The 19,977-nt window shown below is 37.3% G+C and overlaps 1 protein-coding gene across 1 annotated transcript in view; it reads right to left on the bottom strand.

Moving 5' to 3' along the window:
• Nucleotides 1-5,509: 5,509 nt before the first annotated feature.
• Nucleotides 5,510-19,977, bottom strand: part of brinp2 (bone morphogenetic protein/retinoic acid inducible neural-specific 2) — a 59,464-nt gene continuing 44,996 nt past the window's right edge. Inside the window, exons 3-5 of the mRNA XM_028473550.1 lie at nucleotides 15,449-15,671; nucleotides 8,183-8,489; nucleotides 5,510-7,192 (exon numbers count right to left, since the gene is read on the bottom strand). Of these exons, the coding sequence (XP_028329351.1) occupies nucleotides 6,371-7,192; nucleotides 8,183-8,489; nucleotides 15,449-15,671 (1,352 nt within the window). The 3' untranslated portion in view covers nucleotides 5,510-6,370. The remainder of the gene's footprint in view (nucleotides 7,193-8,182; nucleotides 8,490-15,448; nucleotides 15,672-19,977) is intronic.

Here is a 19,977-nt window from a genome sequence, read left to right on the forward strand (position 1 = left end):
TTGCTCTTTTTCATGCGTTTTTGCTACATTACTCCCATTTTTGCCACTTCATCAAATTTCAATGCCTTTTCTGCACATTTTTTCCACTTTCAAGACATTTTTGGCACTTATGAACCCTTTCCACCACTTTTCCCACCTAATGTCGCATATGTTAACCCACTGTCATTTTTAACCTCTTTTCACTATAATTAATGCTTATTTTTGCAAATGTAACCACATTCACGGTTTGAACTAATTATTCCTACTTTTTAAATTACATGACCACTTTTTCTGTCTGTTTTTGGCCACTCTAACCAATTTCTGTGGTTTTTAAAATCCCATTTAAGCACCTTTCCCATCGTTTATGGTCCCTTTTAACCCATTTTATTTCTGATTAAAACAAGGATTTACATCTTTAGGATGACTATGTAATATACATACACAAATACATGTGGTTATCACAGATTCATAGAACAATGGACCATCATTTTGCTGACTTTATGGATGGACCCCCAAAAATCTCTCCCCTTTATTCCCCCTTATAGATGGCCCTGTCTCCACATGACTGTTCCATGTTCATGTCTGTGTTCAACCATCTTCAGCTACAGTGGGGGTCCCTGGTATCTTGCACCTTTATTGTGGGGCTCACAGGCTGAAAAGTTCTAGAGCCACTAGCCAACTCTCTGCCATAGGGATGTCATTTTTAACATTAATTTTGCATTTAATACTACTTTGTAATAAGAAAAGGTGAAACATGCATGGTGAAATGCTTTTTTGTGATTTGTTTCAAATATGTATATATATATATATTTATTATATGTATAACCTTGTCTAATATGTTGGCTGTGTGAGTTATGATAATCATATTTTTGTGGTAGTCGTGTTAAACTAACGACTTCAGCGTCTGACAGCTGCTGATGCTGTTAAACTCAGTAGCGTTCAGCTTTACGGGTTTCACTCAAGGTCAAATACTGTCAAGTTTGCTTTCCCATCTTTCCCTCACCTTGAAACATGAATCATATTCGCATACATTCGGATACATTTGTAATAACATAGTCTGAGGGTAATTTCTTTCCCTGAAAAGTGAAACGTTATTGATGACCATGTCATATACATACAGACATGCCTAAAATATTTCACCAATTCCTCCTCATTAATTCAAACCGTCTGATTTTCCTCACCGTAATAAATCACAGCGGGAGCATTAGCCCAACCCTCTCACCTTTCCCCCTCCCACCTACTTTCTTTCAGCCGTATCTTGCCTGTATCTCTCTTACTATGTCACATTTCCTCCTCAGTCACCCTTTCATTTTCCCTCTGTGAACTCGTTTCTTTGGGAGGTCCAGAAAGTTTGAATAATTCAGTCTAAATGGTGCTCTGATGGATTGGCTGTCTCCGACAGGCCTGAAGATTAGCCCAAGGGCAAACCCACTCCTGTTTCCTGGGTGCCATGTTGAAGATGAATAACTGTTTATTAACCCAATGCAGAATGACTCCTTCCCCACCTCATTATGGACTGCTGAGGGGGGGGGGAAAAAATCGCAGACAGCTTGAGAAGGCCAATGTAAGGACTCGCCGTCACTCCTTCTGTCTTTCTCTCTCTCTCGCTTCCTCCAGCAGATAAACTGGCAGCCTGATGCAAAGTGACAGTGTGCGTTTGGTCCTTGTTTGCGCCCTGACATCGCAGGAAATTAACTTTTCATCTTGCAAAAAACACAGCAGTCCATATATTAAAGGACATTTATCTTATTATGAGGCGTTGAGTGTAATTGGAAGTTGTGCATCCATTGCATCAAATCAGAAGACTTTTGGTAGGGCTCGCACTTTTGTGGATTGTACCGAGAAAGTCATTGTCTGAATGTCATTTTGGCGATTCACAAACAATGTGAGCTGTTATTTTTTATTTTTTATTTACTTATGAGGCCATTAGAGGGCAAGGTGGCTTTTCTTCAAAAAATATTTTTTTTATTTTGAAAATATCTTCTCCATTAAGCTCAATGAAGACTTTAAGATGACTGTGGATCAGTGGTAGACTGGGTCATCCAATAACCGCAGAGTTGGGGGTTCGAATCCTGCTCTATCCAAGTCATTGTCGTTGTGTCCTTGGGCAAGGCACTTTACCTTCATTGCCTCGTACGAATGGGTATGAATTGTGAATGAATGTTGGTGGTGGTCAAAGGGGCCAAATGGCAGTATGTAGCTACAACATAGCTTACCACCTCTAGTATGACTGGTGTGAATGAATAATATCTTTCTGTAAGGCTCTTTGAGTCTGCTTGAAAAAAGCACTATATAAATCCAATCCTTATTATTACTTTTTTAAACAACAAAATGAAGCCCTCAACATCATAAACATAAGGAAAGGAACTGGGATGGCCCAGTGTACACCACTGGCTTAGAACATTTCACTACATTTTTATATTTGAATATTTTTTTGCTGTCTTGCATCATTTCGCACTCAAACTCAGCCAACAACACATTTTCAAGTCATGTTTTTTTTTTTTTTTTTTTTTTCAAACGTTTCAAGCATTTGCTGATAACATTTCCAAGTTCAATCTACAATGCCCCTAGTTATTTTTTTTATTGTTTTTGTTTAGCACACAGTAATGGTTTTAGTATTCTGAAATTGTGTCTAGCAAAAAGGGAAATGAAACATAGGCAAAGAGATTTAGATTAAATATTTAACATTTTGATTTATATGTAATATTTAATGTTTAGATTTAGATTTAACATTGATATTGTGCTTTTACGAGAAAAGTAAATATCACAAATTTCAATCATTGCTGTAAATCTGTAAATCAAGTTTTTTAAATGTGGTTTGTTGCTAAATGTTGTGAAAAGTTGCTGTTTATTTTAGCATGCACAACTTTACAATCGGCGCCCCATACATGGTCACCATTAAAGAAATTGTGCATATGACTTAAAAAAAAAAAGCAGCTCTGCATTTCTAAAAACTGCTTTTTAAATACTACTGAACTCAAAAAGCTGGTATAAAAACCGTCCGTGTTACATCATGTGCCTACTGGCTTTTTTGCTAAATTACATCAATTGACTCTAATTCTAAAGTCAGCAGCTTCTCTGAGTGTACGCACAGTCTCTAAAGTCTTCATCATTCACCAACCAAGGTCACTTTGAATGTAATAGTGGGTATATCTAGCAAAAGTTTCCGTTGCTTTCACCAGAATTATGGCTTCAGTGATGGGCAGCCTGTTATTTTGTGTGTCAGTTTCACAAACCGTGCTATCAAGTCTCATGCAAATGGGCAGTTTGTGGACAAAGAAAAGCATTTCCTACCGACTGTTGGCAGCTTTAAAGCTTTTTTTTAGGGCTCAGTGTCTTGTTACAAAACACTACCTGACAACTTGACTTAGGTTATTGCCTATGGTAAACCATTTTATCGGTCAATAGCTATTCTGAATATTGTTAGATATCTGAAAATTCTAAATAAACATTGGATATTTCTGAAACGTCATTATGCCTGCATTCCTGCTCAAGATGTCTTCAGCTCCCCTCAATTAAATATATTTAAGTGGTTATTTTAAGATATCCAACATTGCTTTTTGAGAAGGTTAAAAAGATGTACCCCCTTCACATTGGGAAAAAGTGAGTTTTACTCCAGACCAGTGGTTCTCGATCTTTTCAGCCCGTGACCCCCAAAATAAAGGTGTCAGAAACCGGGGACCCCCACTGTACCTGAAGGTGGTTGAACACAGACATGAACATTGAAGAACAGTCATGTGGAGACAGGGCCATCTATAAGGAGGAATAAAGGGGAGAGATTTTTGGGGTCCATTCATAAAGTCAGCAAAATGATGGTCCATTGTTCTATGAATCTGTGATAAACACATTTATTTATTTATCTGAATAACATCAAGGACGTTTATTATTTGCTCCACAGTATAGTCATCTCAACGATGTAAATCCTTGTTTTAATAGGTTAAAAGTGACTAAAAAAGGTGGTAAAATAGAATATTAAAAACCACATAAATTGGTTAAAATGTGGAAAATTGTGGGTAATGGAATTTAAAAATGTAGGGAATTAGTTTAAACTGGCAAATAATGAGCATTACAAATCTTGAATGTGGTTACATCACCAAAAATAATCATGAAATATGGTGAAAAGAGGTTAAAAGTGACATTAATGTGTGAACATATGCAACATTAGATGGGGAAAAGTGGTGGAAAGGTTTTATATGTGTCAAAAATGTCTTGAAAGTGGAAAAAGTGTGCAGAAAAGGCTTTAAAATTTGATGGAGAAGTTGCAGAAAAGGAAGTAATGTTGCAAAAATGCATTAAAAGGAGCAAACATGTGGCAAGAAAAAGTGGTGAAAATAGGTTCAAATATGACAAGCTTGGTGTAGTTGCAGAAAAAGAGTAAAATTAAGCAAAAACTGGGCTCAAATTGTTCCAAAAAAATTGTATTAGTTTCGTGAAGGCATGTGGTGACCCCCCTTCCATTGTCTCGCAACCCCAAATGGGGCCTGACCCAAGATTGAGAAACCCTGCTTTATACTGTATATCTGCATGTTATCTCTGAATAGGCACATTTCAACGGCTTAACATAAATGTCAATTGATTGCATTTCTACACTATATTTTTTAAAACCACTTCCTTTCAATATTTTTAAAGTTTGTGGTGCGCCGAGAGTTATTGCAAGATGATGGGCCACATAGATAAAATGTATTTTTTTCATTCAGTAACAATACTTTGTGATTAATATTAAGTAGAAATGAGAAACCGAGACGCTTAATCTCATTTTTTTTTTTTTTTTTTAAAGAAGTGGATAGTTTGATATAAAACACCATAAAAGAGTACAAATAAACAAAGTGGGAAAAAAACAGGGAAGACAATCTTACTACAAAATATCTGTAAAGTTAGAAGCTTGAAAGCATTTATTTAAAACAAGAAAACGGCTCTCAAATAGATAAACACTTTAAATTTACTTAAGCAAGCGGAGCACAGGAGAGCCGTTCAAAAAGACATACATGGTTTACAGAGTTTTTCAGTGAGAAATTAGTGAAGCAAAAAAAAATTCAAATAAAAAATCAAATCAACCATCCTCTTGATGAGTTGGCAGCTTATAACAGCCTTGCAAAAACCCCTGTCACCATGGTAACAGAGGCTAACACTAGGTCCACGTACAAGGGTAAAAAAGCGAAAACAGAAAAATCAACCTGAGACTAAACCAAATCTACAAGTTAGAAAAAAAAAAAAAAAAAAAGGGTAAAGTTCCTCTAGTTATTAAGAGCAGGGTTTAGTTGAACAATGACAGTATGCAAGTACTGGTGGGCACTGTCAATAGTGACGCAAAAGTTTCACAACACTAAAAACAAGTATCCACAGAAAGTGTGACTTGCATTTACATGGAAAGCCACATTACCAAGAACGTCTGGTGTTCTGTCTTTGTAGAAATAGTGAAATAGAAAAGCAATACAACCTTTTCCCAGGAAACCAAATGCAAGAACTAAATGTGCTTCTTATCTTAACAATTACTCTCCACATAAGGCATGAGTTTGTCTTGTTATAAACATTTTTTTTTTTTGGTCTTTTGCACTCAGTTCTCTAAAAAGCAATGTGCACTTGTCCACAACCCGGGGTTAGATGGAGCATTATTTACAGCGCTGTATCTGCAAACCTTTTCATTGACATGTCTGAAGGTTTCTCAATAATTTCTTGCCCAAAAGAAAACAAAAATAACCATTTACTACAATCTGCTTTTTAATTTGCCATTGTGTTTACCTTTTTTTGGTACAAACACACCACCTAAGACAGAACATTACTAACAAGCACCTCAGTCAGATGTTAGGAGGAGATACTTACAGGTTTTCAAATGCCAGATCGAATGAACGGTTGGAAAATACTTAAAAAATATTTAACAAGATTAACAGATTTTAAACTCTTAAGCATAACAACTCATTCACCACATTAATATCATCCCTCCCCCACGGTAATTCTGCAGCCAAAGAAAATACAGTAAAAAAAGGGGAAATACTTTTTTTTTTTTTTCTCTCCTTGTTTTTGAAGACCTCAAGAGTTTTTCTCTTTACATATCAAAACTACCTTCATCTTTGCAAAGCAAAGGTCCCGGGTTTCCTTTAGAGCAAAGTTTCTTGGAATTTAAACTTCTGTCAAACCCAGTCAGTCCTTCAGTTTGTCAAGAGTTGGGCAGTAACACTCTCCTGGTTACGTTGGCACAGCATCTCTAAGAACGTTTAAGTGCCAGCTGTTTTTCTCCGGGACATAATGCTTTCTGACAAATGTAAATATGTTGTGCCAGAATGGCAACTGCTTAAGTTTTGACTTGTTTGTGAAGCTTGTTAATCTTCTGCGTCTCCTGCTGTCCTTCTTACTGATTGAAATTCTTCAAGCGATGTCAGTCTAGCTAAACTTGCTAGCTACACAGCTGAGCAAGCTCAGGCTCAGGAGATGCATTGGGAAGTTTAGAGTTGAAGATCTGCAGAGAGTCGTTGATGCGTGCCACCTCTCCGGCTGATAACTTGAGGCGATGACGAAGCAAACATGTAAACAGGTCTAGAGGTTGTGGCGCGGGTGGAGACAGACGATTAATGCGATCCCTCATCTCCAGCAGCATCAGAAAGGCAGCATCCTGAGTACCCTGTGTGTAGGGGTAGTCCAGCTGGAGAATCAGGTCCTTGATGCCCTCCGGGTCAAAGTGCATGCTGTATCCAAAGACTTTCATAGTGTTGATCTTCATATAACCCATGTTTGACGTCTGGTCATCCAAGTCTAAAGGTTCGTAGAAGAGAGTCTCATTCACTGTTGGGTCGTCTGTGACTATCCGACTTCGTAGGTAGATGTGCACTGTTTCAAAGAAGGACTTCCACTTGTTGCCCAGAGGCAGAGTCCAGTTGTAACACACTGCTGTGGTGACGGCATCCAGTCGAGTTCTCTGCCAGTCGGGGAAGTCGGGCTGGTTCACTGGCATGAACCAGCTCTCCGAATGACTTCCCCCAAAAGGATTCACATAAATGGCAGGCACAGGTTCCAAGGTTGAATTCTTAGTTAAGCAGATCTGGAAGGATATACCCATAAGCATGTGGATGAGGTTGGATTTATTTTTGTTACTCTTAAGTGTGAGCAGCATTCTCTTTCTCCATGCTGGGTTGAACCAACTTCCCAGTCGCACGTCATTGCTGATATAGATGGCATGGACCTCAATTCGGCTGTCCAGGCGCTGAAGGAGGTACTTCACCTAAGGAAAGATTAGAAAACTGTAAACCTGTATTGAACTTTACAGGGGGCTCAATTATTAACAGGGATATCAGATATTCAGTGGTTCTCAAAGCCTCTCCTCTAAAACTTTCAGACTCTGATCTCTTTGACTTTGGATGCTTCGGGAAAGACATTTTGATTACTTTTGTTCACATAGTGTAGAGTTATATTAAGGAGAAATGTACCTTTCTAACAGAAAATGTATGCAGGAACAAATTTGTCTAAATATCTAATTATTAATTGGACTATTAATTGTGTTGAATTCGAGAAAATGCATGGTTTTTCTTGCTACACAAGTCTCTAATGTTTCCACTGTAAATAGTGGATCAGATGTATCAGGATGCCCAATGATTCAATTTGTAAACTACACGACATGACATGGTTGGGGTCAGTTATAACTGTAATTGCATAATTGACAATTAATTACAATTATGGCATGATAGTAATTAAAGAAATATGTTGCTGTTGTAATTGAACTGTAATTGAATTTAGATAATTGACTAATTGTAATTGCATGAAAATGCTATAAAAATGTGACAATTATAATTTAATTTAGTGCAAAACTTGGGATGAAAAACAAGTTAGATGACATTTTTTTTAGTGTATTTTAATTTTGTTTTAAGACACGCATCAAAACTGACTTGTTATCATAAAAGATGCTAACAAAAGAGGAAGTCTTATGGGGTCATTTATTTTAGACTCAGTAATTGTGATTAATTGTCAATGTTAAACTTTAGTGATTAATAACGTCATTGTAATTGACTTTCAAGAGATAAAAAAATAACAGTAATGTAATTGTATTTGGGAAAAAATGTTGGTCACTGTGATCGTAACTGAATTGTAATTGAACATGAATAATTGAAAATGTAATTGTAACTGAATAATGTAATTGACCCCAACACTGCTACAGGGTACTACAAGGTTTGAGAACCAAAGATGTACAGTATATCATAGAGGAAAAAGAGAAAACCTCAGCATCCGGCATGTCCAAGTCAAAGTTCAGATAATGGTCCAGTGATGCAGCGATGCTAGGTCGACAGGAACCAAGATGGAGAAGGTTGCCATGGTGACAGGCCCCACAGCGAGTGGCGTTGTCAGCGGCACAGAGGGAGCATGACGTGGAAGACGTCCCCACGATGCAGGGAATGGCACCTTGGCATGTGGGCTGCTCCGTGGGGCAGCTGCAACTCCTCACCGCTTCAGTGAAAGAACCGAGGATTCCATGCTCATTGCAGTAAAGCAAAGACTGCGCTCTGTTCAGCCAGAACCCAACAGGCCTGCAAAAGCAGAGGAACAAAAAATTATTTCACTAAAATCCATTAAAGCTGATATCGGGTGGCTGAAAAGAGAGAGAGAGAATTAAAAAACGAACATCTTGATGTCCCTCCCTAAACTGCTTCACTTCCTTTCCCTGCCTCTGCCAATCTACCAGTAGCCACGCCTCTACTTTTGTACACGCGCATAGCGGAACAAAACAAGGTCGTATTGATATACAGTAAGTATGTGGGTCGTCGTTATTCTTTTGGCGATGGACATTTCTGAGGTATTGAGCCAAAATCATATTTACCTGTTTGCTGTAGTGACGCGCGGCCTTGCTTCCGTGCACAGTTTATGCACGCGCATTCACTTTGATTGACAGTCTCCACTACAGGAAGTTGAAGCCTATTGGCTGGGCGATCACTGCGCAATTTTCTCATTGTATAGGGGTCTATAGGACAAAGGAGGGACTTATATACATTTACGTATATGAATGACCACAGGCAGTAGACCATAATAAAAGACGAGTTAGGTAATATTTCACATTTCAAAAAAATGATACATAAACATAGATTTCTCAGAAACTCCGAATATCATCTTTAAGACTGACCAGAATAGGTGCACTGTGTATCTTTGCTTGACATCTAATACAAGAAATATTATCTAACTCTATAGCTGAAGTTAGATAAACAATAACTGTAAGTAATATGTAGAGGTGAAAGTAACAGATTATTATTCACGTTACTGTAATTGAGTTGCTTTTATGGGAAAATGTACTTTTTTAGGTATATTTCCAAATCAATAATTGTACCTGTACTTCCTTATGTTTTAAATTAAGTAAAGTAATTCATTACATTTCTACGCCCAACCGTTATAATTTTTTGTGAGTATTTTTTTATTTTCGTTTCATGGCACATTGAACATAATCAATATGTTTTTATTCGTACTATTTCAGATCAACGCCCAGTCACTTACTTGGATTCAGGTTGGGGTTTCTACCTATTATTTTGCCTGAGATTTTTTTTTTTATTATTATGAATGGAATTCATTGACGTTCTTTTCTTTTTAAAAAAAGAACTGTCCAATTTGACAATTTTTTTTAAATTTTATACAGATGCCTTTATGGAAAATAAATTAGGTTCCAACTGCGCCCGATTTGGTCTCTTCCTTTTTAGGTGTAACCATGAGATATTTACTGTATGCAAGGGAACCGTGGCAAGATTTATTACCAACAACAAACGTGGGGGGTTAAAGTAACCAGTAACTTTTATTTTGAGTCATATTTAATTCAACTACTTTTTCCTTGAACTTGAAGATTTAGTTATTTTTCCAGGTGTATTAAGACTTAAGCATCCTTTACCCTACAATACTAGAGTAATCAAATGTCACTCTCAAAGGTCTCAATTCAAACTACATTATTTATTCCCTATGAACCATTTTATTCAGATCTATTCAATCTCTTTTCTATGCGACCTGGGATTAAACCAGTCCAATTCAATCCACTCGTGGTGAATTCAACCCCACACGTTTACTCCTATGTCTAATATAGGACATGTTTTGGGACTAGACTAAACTAGAAGCAACAACTTTTCAGCAAACTATCTAAACTTTGATGCTTATGTTATTGACTTTGCTAATCACTCTTACCTCAAGGTAAGCAAACACAATCAGAACTGACTGTGAGCTTTAAAATAATGAAATGAAACATGTACAGTACAGGAGCTGGAGATATGCAGATATTGAAGTTGGTTGCAACACGCCAATAACCAAGAATGAACAAGAAGAACTGAGTGTGTGTGAGAATATGGATATGGCATAGATTAGTGCCATTTCCTTTTTACACTTCAAAATCACGTTTGTATATTATTTTTTTTCTTTGGATCCGACAGCTTTTTAGCACAGTTAAAAATGGTATGTTAGCTTAATTAGGTTTGTGCAACGACTGTAGCCAGGTGTCAAAGATGGCTGTGTGTTGCAAAGTGACTGCAAAATATGCCACATTGTACATTGTGTTAAAATATGGATACTATTTTAATTATTTGCCTTTCTACACCATTTTTTTTTTGACATTGTGCATTAAAAAAGTACTGCTTTAGCAGCAGTGCAGTCCTTTATTTTATCTGCATTATTAAAAAAAAAAAATCCAAGTTATTTGTTTATAGTATTTTAGAGTCGACTGAAGATCTATCATCATTCAATGAAAGTCTATTTTTAACTTGTTTTTGACATTGCTGTGGGTGTTGAGCTTCGACTCCAGTTGAGAATGAAAAAAAAAAAAGTAAATCTAAATTTCCATCCTCGCAACAGCAAAAAGTTCTGACTGAAAATTGGCCCTGAAGAGATTTTATCCGCCAGCTACGATTCAGAAATTCCACACACCATTGCCAGAATCCTCCACCAGGCTTTTTCCCATGCAGGCTTCTGTAAACATACACAACAAACGTGTAATGACGAAATGTGACTTGCCAGATGCACCTGCACTGAGTGGGTTAAGCCACTGAGTGACGGGTGTGATAGGGAGGGGGTCAGAGGCCACACAAAGACAGCACGGAAGGCAAAGAAAAAAACAGATAGAATGCAGCTTGGAGTGAGGAGAGATGGAGTGATTGGTTGAGAGAATGGGCTGTCGGGGAAATTAAAGTTCCCTGTAAACAAGTGCCAAACTGTCAGTTGAGGGGAGAACTTGATTACAGCGTGCCACAGCGGTGCACACTTTACTCCACAAAGCCCACACAAACTGTAACTAGACCCTTCATCTTTTGCCCCTCTTCCCCTCTACGTTTCTTTTCTGGTCTGGTTGTACATTTTTTTTCCTGACTCATTTTTCCACAAGCCTGACTTCAATTCTTCTTTTGGCACAGACATAGAAAGAGTAGACGTGGCCAAGCATTAACAGACATCTGAACTTCAGAAAGGTTACTTGTATGGAAATAACCCTTCCGCAGGTATCTGATGTATTCATGCAGACGACTGAGTTGACCTCGTTTATGATTTTAAAGTTTCTGTAGCTCTACACTTAATTTATTTCTGTAGTAGGGAATAAAAACCTGCACTTTAATAAACTGAGGTTTCACTGATGGCTTTGGATTGCAGTAGAGCAAATAGGGGGCATTAGGAAAACTGCAGGGGGCACAAAAACCCTCCGCCTCCTCCCCCCTGCAACAAAATCTGCATACCAACACATAAATAAAACACCATTCAACATTTAAACATGATCCGACTACACCAAACAGCATATAGCATGTAGGCATATAACTTTTTTGTGAGCGGGTGGGTCCACAACCACAGCAGTAACGGCTGTAATGTAAACATACTTGCAAAACATCTTAATGAAGACGTTAGCCTGACAGTCAAGGATACATGAGGTTTGTTCGTCACATACACATACAGTATTGTATACTACTACTGAATAGTACTTTATGGCATGTAGTTAAAGAGCATTTGGGTGTTCAGCTTCATGTGCACAGGCGTTGTTCTGTGAGCCATTTCTCACCTTTGTGAACGACAATCTTTGGTACTCTATAAAATCTCTTTTCCTTTTCTCGGTTAGAACGAGTGGAGCAGCCGTAAACTCCACCAAACACGAACATTTTGATGATTTCAGACGGCGGATTCTCAAGCTTCACTTCCTGCCCTCCGTCTGAATTTTTCACTCTCGCTTTGTGGCGATGCAGCAATGTGAGTGACGTCACGTGAATCAACAGAGCAGGCCATAGACATATACACCTTCTATTGGCTGATCCTAACAGCAGCTCTAGGGTACGTTCAATAGCACAAATGTAAAACAATTACACCACAGTATATTATATCTGTAGAGCAGACTCCCGTCCACCGTCAGTGAATGGACGCAGATACGATAGACAATCAAATATCTTTGATTAATAAAATGCTCCCCCTGTAGTGGGAAGAGTGTGTATGTGTGTGTGGGGGGCACAGTAGGTCAACTTGGGGGGGGGGGGGGGGCACTGCCTGCGAATGCCCCCCAATGACGCCGACAATGAGCGTAAAGCAGCTATTCGCAAAAAACAAACCTACTCTATATCTATTATGCCCATTCGGGGTAACAACAACGGCAAATATCATCTCCTTCTCTAGTTTTAATACATTGGTATTATCGGGTCCCAGAACTAAAAACTATATCCATAAATGACCAAGAAAAGTTGGTCTTTAATCAGCCTTGAGATTTCTTTACTTTGATTTTAGGTAAAGAGTTTTGTTATTTTAGAAACCTTTAGTTTTATTTGGATTAGCTTTAGCTAGAGCCATTGCTACTCTTCCTGGAGTCCACACCCAATCGTGCACTGTACAATTACATATAACACGTCACACAGCAAAGCTACACAGACAACTAAAACAACATTCATACAGTCGGACCGAGTTCCAATTAAGAATTCCTCCAACATGTAGCTTTTAACATCAGATAAATGCTTATATAATAATATACATTCACAATATATTAATACACATTTACAGTTATTTATCAATATACATCTATAGATCACATAAAACTAATCAAACTTACCCTAGTTACTGTAATTGTATTCACTAGCTTTGATTATATTTCATTAATAGACACCTAGAGCTGTTTTGTTAATATATTTTCTTTCAGTAGTTTTTTTTAATCTAAATTTGTTATTTTCTTGAATAATGTGTTCTGGAAGAGCATTCCATGTCACCATGGCCCTGTACATTACAGTACTTTTCATTTTTAATGTCTTTGCTTTAGTTAATTTACTATGAAATATTATTCCCAAGTTTTCCAACCACATCGTTCATATATAATTTCAGTTTTGGTTCTTTCCTTTTTTAAATGATCCATTAACACAGAACAATGTTGAATATCTTACTTATTTGTCTAAAAAGAGTTTCTCAGTGGTATTGCAGTTTGTCACCTTTCTTCTCAGCAAACCACCGTCTTTCAGAATTTTCCAGCAAAAAGGTGGTGATTGTGCAAGATACGGCTCTTTATCCGTGCACGCCACTATCTATTGTGATGAAAATGTTTCAATCAGACACTGAAACATCTTGGGACCTCGATTTTCATTTTCCATCTTCTTGTAAGTTTCTTTGATGGTTCGTATGTACCTTTTACGTCTTTTCTTTTCCATCCTATTTGAAGTCAAGCTTGGCTGTGCAGTCACAATGAAGAAAGTGCTCTTACTTTCTATACTCCATTTTTCACAATAAAATTAAGATGGAGTTACAAGGAATCCATCTTGGATGTTTTTGCAAGGACCGTGAAAACTCTGGTCATATGACTATCAAAATATTTATTGAACATGTACGTACGTGTAGAATAGATGGTAACACTTGAAGTTTTATACAGTACATATGGCTGACATTATGCTGTCATTATTTATCATTAACATGATTAAGGTGTCATAAAGGCTGCCATTAAGTGTCGTTCGCTAAATTATGACACCTTTGGAGTGTTCATATTTTTTTGAGTTAGGTGGAGAAATCTCGCGGGGTTAGGTAGGGTTATGGTTAGGGGCAGAAACGGCATCTCCCAGATTTTGACCGGCACTTATTTGATTGGATCCAGGATCACAGCTCCTCATTTACTTTTAGATGTTTTGATTACATTTTAAAATATTTGGACGGCTGTGTCTTTTATTTAGTTGAAATCACTGGAAATGTCATTGCACACGCAAAATTGAATGTAAAAGCTGAGCGCCAGTGAGGAAGAGAGGGGAAAGTCAAGCCACGCCCACGCTACGTCTAAAGTGTGACTTTCCGCAAAAATTGTGTCTTGTCAGCTTAGAAGACTGTAGAAAATGGCTAAAAAAAAGGCAAATGGATTTAAAGAGTTTCTGTGAAAATCGCAGAAAAGAGTAAGCAGCACAGTAGCAGTTAGCGTAGCGAGTAGCAACACCTGTAGTGAATATGCTATGGGGGATCTATGGCCGGCCCAGCCTATATGCAGACTAAGTGGCTGCTGAGGGCCCCCTGGCCACTAGAGGGCCCCCAACCTGGCAACCCAACTTGCATGTTACTGGTACTGCTGTGCATTGTACGCATCAAAACTGGAATAAGGATCTCAATCCACAGAAATGTTGAAAGAGTTACATTAAATATGGTTATTAATTTGAGAAGTCATTGGTTCTACATGTTCAATAAATATTTTGACAGTCATATGACCAGAATTTTCACGGCCCTTGCAAAAACATCCAAGATGGATTCCTTGTAACTCCATCTTAATTTTATTGTGAAAAATGGAGAATAGAAAGTAAGAGCACTTTCTTCATTGTGACTGCACAGTATGTAATGTTTGTTGATGATTTGAATTGATTTTACTGATGATTTTAAATGTTCTTATTGATTTTAAACAATTGAATGTTTTATCATGTAAAGCACATTGAGTTGCCTTTTGTATGAAATGCGCTATACAAATAAATTTGCCTTGCCTTTGGGAACATATTAAATTTTATTTCACTTTGAATGTTGAGTTTTTGCTTTGTACAAAATAAACCCTTGCATCTTGTTTCTATTTGGTTTAGCCTAATAAGCAAGAAATCATATATATATACATCTTTACAGCACATCCAGCATTGAAATATAACACTTGGCCAAAAAAAAAAAAGAAAAGCTGGGTACACACTGACATTAGCATGAATAGGGTGTCATGAAGGCTCTCATTAAGTATTTGCTAATTTGACACCTTTGGAGCTATGTTGGCATTTTTAGGGTTAAGTGGGGGGATCTAGTGGGGTTGGTTAGGGTAACGACAGGTTAGGGTAACGAACGACACTTAATGACAGGTGTCATGTCATAATAATGACAGCGTAATGTCAGCCTTGGTGTATAAAACCTTAAGTAAAGTGATACCAAAAGTTGCATCACTGCCAATATTTTTGTTGGCTTTTGAAGACAGCGTCATGTGATTATATCTCTCTATAATGTGTGACGCGCCTTCATGTGTGAATGGGATGTGAAATTTCTGGAGTGAGTTTTGAGCCGGTGTTTGCTGGCAGATTACCTCTCTCGAGGCAGACTGAAGGTGGGCTGCTTGGGGCAACGTTTGCTCAGGGTGAACATCTTCCTGATGATCTTCTGGGCCTTTCCGAGAACCATAGCTGTGCTGGACTCCAACTGGGTGTAGCGCTTCTGGAGGGTCAGGTCAGCGGACCAGATCTTGGCGATGGTGGATACATTCAGGAAGCGATCAGTAGGCAAACGCTTTAAAAAAGCTTTGAATTCATCTGCAGGGAATGGAGAAAGACGGAACAGAAAAATTAGGCCTTTCAACAGGTAATTAACCACAATGCCCTCTTTAGGCATCAGAGACCAATTCACCACACTGTGATTAATCTCTGCTATAATCTGAGGATAATGACTAAAAAGGCTGGAGGGAGGATTTTACGTGTCATTTGAAGACAAAAACACAGTTTTTTTAATTCAATTACAATTACGATGTAAACACCTGTGTTTTAGTCTCCAGCCAAGATCATTTTTTTTACTATTACCAAACCATTTAATTCACAATAGCTTTATTAAAAAAAAAAAAAAAAAAAAGAATTGGAAGAATTTCTCCCAATAAGCCCAAACTAGTTAGGAAAAGGTAGGTGGGAATAGGGCTGGGCGATATGGACCAAAACTCATTTTTTCTTAAAATAGCGATATAAAATATCAATCTTTATTTTTTAACTCAATAAAATCTGACCAGAAAGACAATTCTGGGTTAAATTTGCTGATGCAGCAAGCCACACAGGCCCATTTATTGACAAACCGCTGCACAATATGTGCCACTTTTGTCTTTTTCTCATAAGGGACAGCACGTGTGAGTGAGTTCTATAGTGTGGCTTGTTTAGGAGAAGGTCTGGGTTAGGACGCACTCATAAATTCATCTAATTGTGATTTTCATGCTGTTCAGAGAAGAAGCGAAAGAAGCGGCGATAAACCAAGTATTTTAATACAAAATAAGCTATAAAATAATAAATATAGTGTTATAGGCGATATTGTAATTTTCTCAAAATCGCCAAAATAGTAATCTCGATGTATCATAAATCTCAAGCCCTAAGTGGAAAAAAAAACAGAATCATTGATTATACAAGGTTTGTGATGCACATCTGTATTATTTTAAAGTAATACAGCTGCTATAACCCAGAGGTTGAAAAGCTGGAAAAAAAAACTGTCTTTAATGCCCAGCTGAACATCAATGCAGCATACTTGCACACACGTGCACCCCAATACACATGATTTTCCAACATATATTCATTTATAAAAGTGTTGCTAAAAGCGTAGCAGACAGGAAAAGTGAAACACATCATTCACCATTTTTAGTGTCATTTGTTACATGCCTCAAACGTATGCCATCATTTTAAAAAAAACATAAAAAACCATGTTTGGTGTTTAAATCGTTCTGAAAAATGAGTTATCGTTGTGCATGTGTGTGTGTGTGTGTGTGTCCATCTCCTTTAAGATAGAAAACTCAGGGTTGCTCGTAATCGTACTGTGATTTACTCCAACAGAGGACACATTTCATACCCTATGATCTGTTTTCCAAGAGTGTTTCAGTGTTGAGATATTTTACATCTCATTACCAGCCGCTGGGCAAACAGTGAGCCAGTAGGAACCCTGTGGGAAATCTGAGCCTATCACTTCTCTATCCTCCTAAAGCAAGCTTCTCGGATCATTTCGCTCTTGGTGGAGAACTCGTATTCCCATGTGCTGATCTTGGCAGGGAAACGGCGTTGATATCTGTTGCCAAGTCGACCTGTGCTGACGAGATTCAAGCCTATTACAGCGTTCAGTGATCCCAGATGACACAATGCTCCGTCTCCATCCCTCGTCTTCTTCTTGTGTACATCCTGCTTCTTACCCGCTGTGACATCTCTTTTTTTTTTTCTGGACCAGCGAGCTGAATTTGTCTCCCCGTTCCATGACATTTTCTTTCTCGGTTGCGTTCCCATCCCATGTAATGTGTCATTTCACCAAGCTTTCACTTCACTTTTTGTAGACGTTTCTTTTTCTTTTCTTTTTTGGAAGGAACAATATTCTTGTTATTGTTCAATCGAAGGATTGCATTACAAAAACCCTTTTGGTATAATCCTCATTAACTTCATAATTTAGAAACTTGCTAAAACCAGTTCCCTTAAAGACAAAATTTACAAATGCTTTAAATTAGCAAATCAAACTGTATTTAACAAGAGATCATAATTTGAAATGTATCGTAAATTCGCAAATGGAAACACTTTTTTCCGCAATTACATGTCACAGAATGTGACGTACTTGGTCACATGACAACTTCTCTCTGAGAAAACATGGCGCGGTACGTGTGAACAGAAGAGGCGACCAAGATGTTTATTAGCATTATACTTAATATAATATAAAATTATTACTGCCACATTAGACAGCAAACAGCAGGAATGCAGTGTTATAAGGTTCCGTCTTCCTACAGCGAAATTTTTATGACAAGGCTCCTCCCCAAAACTATGTTCGATGGAAACACGTTTACTTTGTCAAAACTAGAAATATCATTTTTATTTTGCTGCAATGGAAACACAGCTAGTGACTAATTACAAAAATAAAAACAAAACAAAAATATCACTAGAATTTGATTTAGTTTAGCTTGTAAAATGGGATGTAATCCAATCTGTGTAAATACTGTAGCTCAAGCTGTTTATTACTGCTTCATTTGTATGAATGCGTCAGATTTGGCAACCCAGATGGCACAAGCCATCATATTGTCATTCTCTATCGCTAGCGGTGCGAGAAAATGTCAAATCTAATTTTCAAAGGCGTTTTTTGTGTCTTCACTGAATTCCCAATGATTTAGAAACTATTCTGTCCCATCTTTTTTCTTTTTTTTTTTTCAAATACTAGAGCATAAACATTCACCTTTTCTCCTCATTCACCCTGACACATCTTCCTTTCTTCGTCTACTTCATTAGCATTACTCTACCCTCATCTCTCTCTCTATCTCTTCATCATTCTCTCCACACATTCTCAGCAGTAATCACTAATGCCGCTTGAATTTGTCTGTCTGTTTTTCTTCCTTTTCTTGACATTTATGACTTTATGTCTTGAATTTATGGACAATTTGGCTCACTCAAAATCCATCAGATAAAGAGGCCAGGGGGGGTTATTTTCTATAATGGCTGACCGCACACCCCCAAAATCTCAATCTCTGTGCCGAGTTAGTGATTCATGTCATCTATAGCGGAGATGACAGCTAAGTGACTGGCTGGCTGGCTGCGGCCTGTTCATCGAACTCCTTCTACAAGGACAGATGGTGGTGAAAAGTCAGCAGTGGATTATTATTAAGAGCTCAGACAGCCTCCCAGAGCCAGGTTGTGGATAAGTGACATCAGGCGGCTTCGGTATTTACAGTTTGGAAGGGAAAGCCGAGCAAGTCGTGTGATTGAAGCCATCAATCAAAAATTTTCAAATATCATAAATGGGTTGTCCTCGTTTTCTATAACTTCTAATGCAAGCTTCTTCTTTTTTTTGGTAATTATTGGTAATTATTACTAAAAGAGAAAATGTGGGGTTCACACAAATGACTTGTTTTTTTAAATCCAAGATGGCATTTTTTGACTTGGTGGAGTATAAAACAGGTGTTATATAAAGCAGTGGTTCTAATTTCAAGTACCCTTCTTTGTGCAACTACAACATTTTGCTTAGAAAACTATTTAAAAACAACTATAGAGCATAATGATTGAATGAACGCACATTTTAAAGAATCTCATTTTGTAAATAAGTGGAAAGAAACAGTATTTAGTGCAGTGGTTACTTACCTCATTTAGATCGTCACCCCATTTTAATATCAATAAATTCTGGTGACCACAGACATTTTTTTTTCTAGAATTAGTATTTGATCAGATTTCTTTTCTTTTTTTTTTTTTTTTACTGCATTTTATTTGAACTAGATTCACAAAGTGAAAATATAGATTATTATTAGAATTTTATTTTAAACAGTTTTTAAGTTGTCATTCACATGATGAAATAAATAAACAAATCAAATCAAAAGCAGTAACACTACACATTTTAATATGAAGAAATGCATGAATCTAACATTTTAAAGCAACAGTAATTCAGTAAACTTATATTTTAATCTATTGCTTTAAAGAAACATACTGTGTTTATTTTTAAAAGGAGAGTAAGTTTGCTAAGAACTCCATAAGCATCTACTTCTTAATATTCCCTTTTGAATTTGTGAAATGCTTGATTTATTGGTTGTAATGTGATATATACTGTCCAAAAATAAATAAATAAATAAATTACTGTACTGCCAATTATACACTAACAAATTAAACATAATTATACCACACTTCCAGTTGTTTTAAATGTTTTCCCTTTATCTAAATATAAAACTGTCAAATTGTAAACAGAATTATGGCAAATACCATTGACTGCACCCGAGTCCTGCAAATTATTACCTATTAATATTTTCTTTTTTTACTTCTACTACAATTATACACAGTTTATATCTAATATGTCAAACTCAAGGCCCGCGGGCCACGTTTGGCCCGCCAGATCATGAAGGCACGCAGGAAGATTGTTTTC

This window comes from Gouania willdenowi, chromosome 17, assembly GCF_900634775.1.
Source record: "Gouania willdenowi chromosome 17, fGouWil2.1, whole genome shotgun sequence".
Lineage (NCBI taxonomy): Eukaryota > Metazoa > Chordata > Actinopteri > Blenniiformes > Gobiesocidae > Gouania > Gouania willdenowi.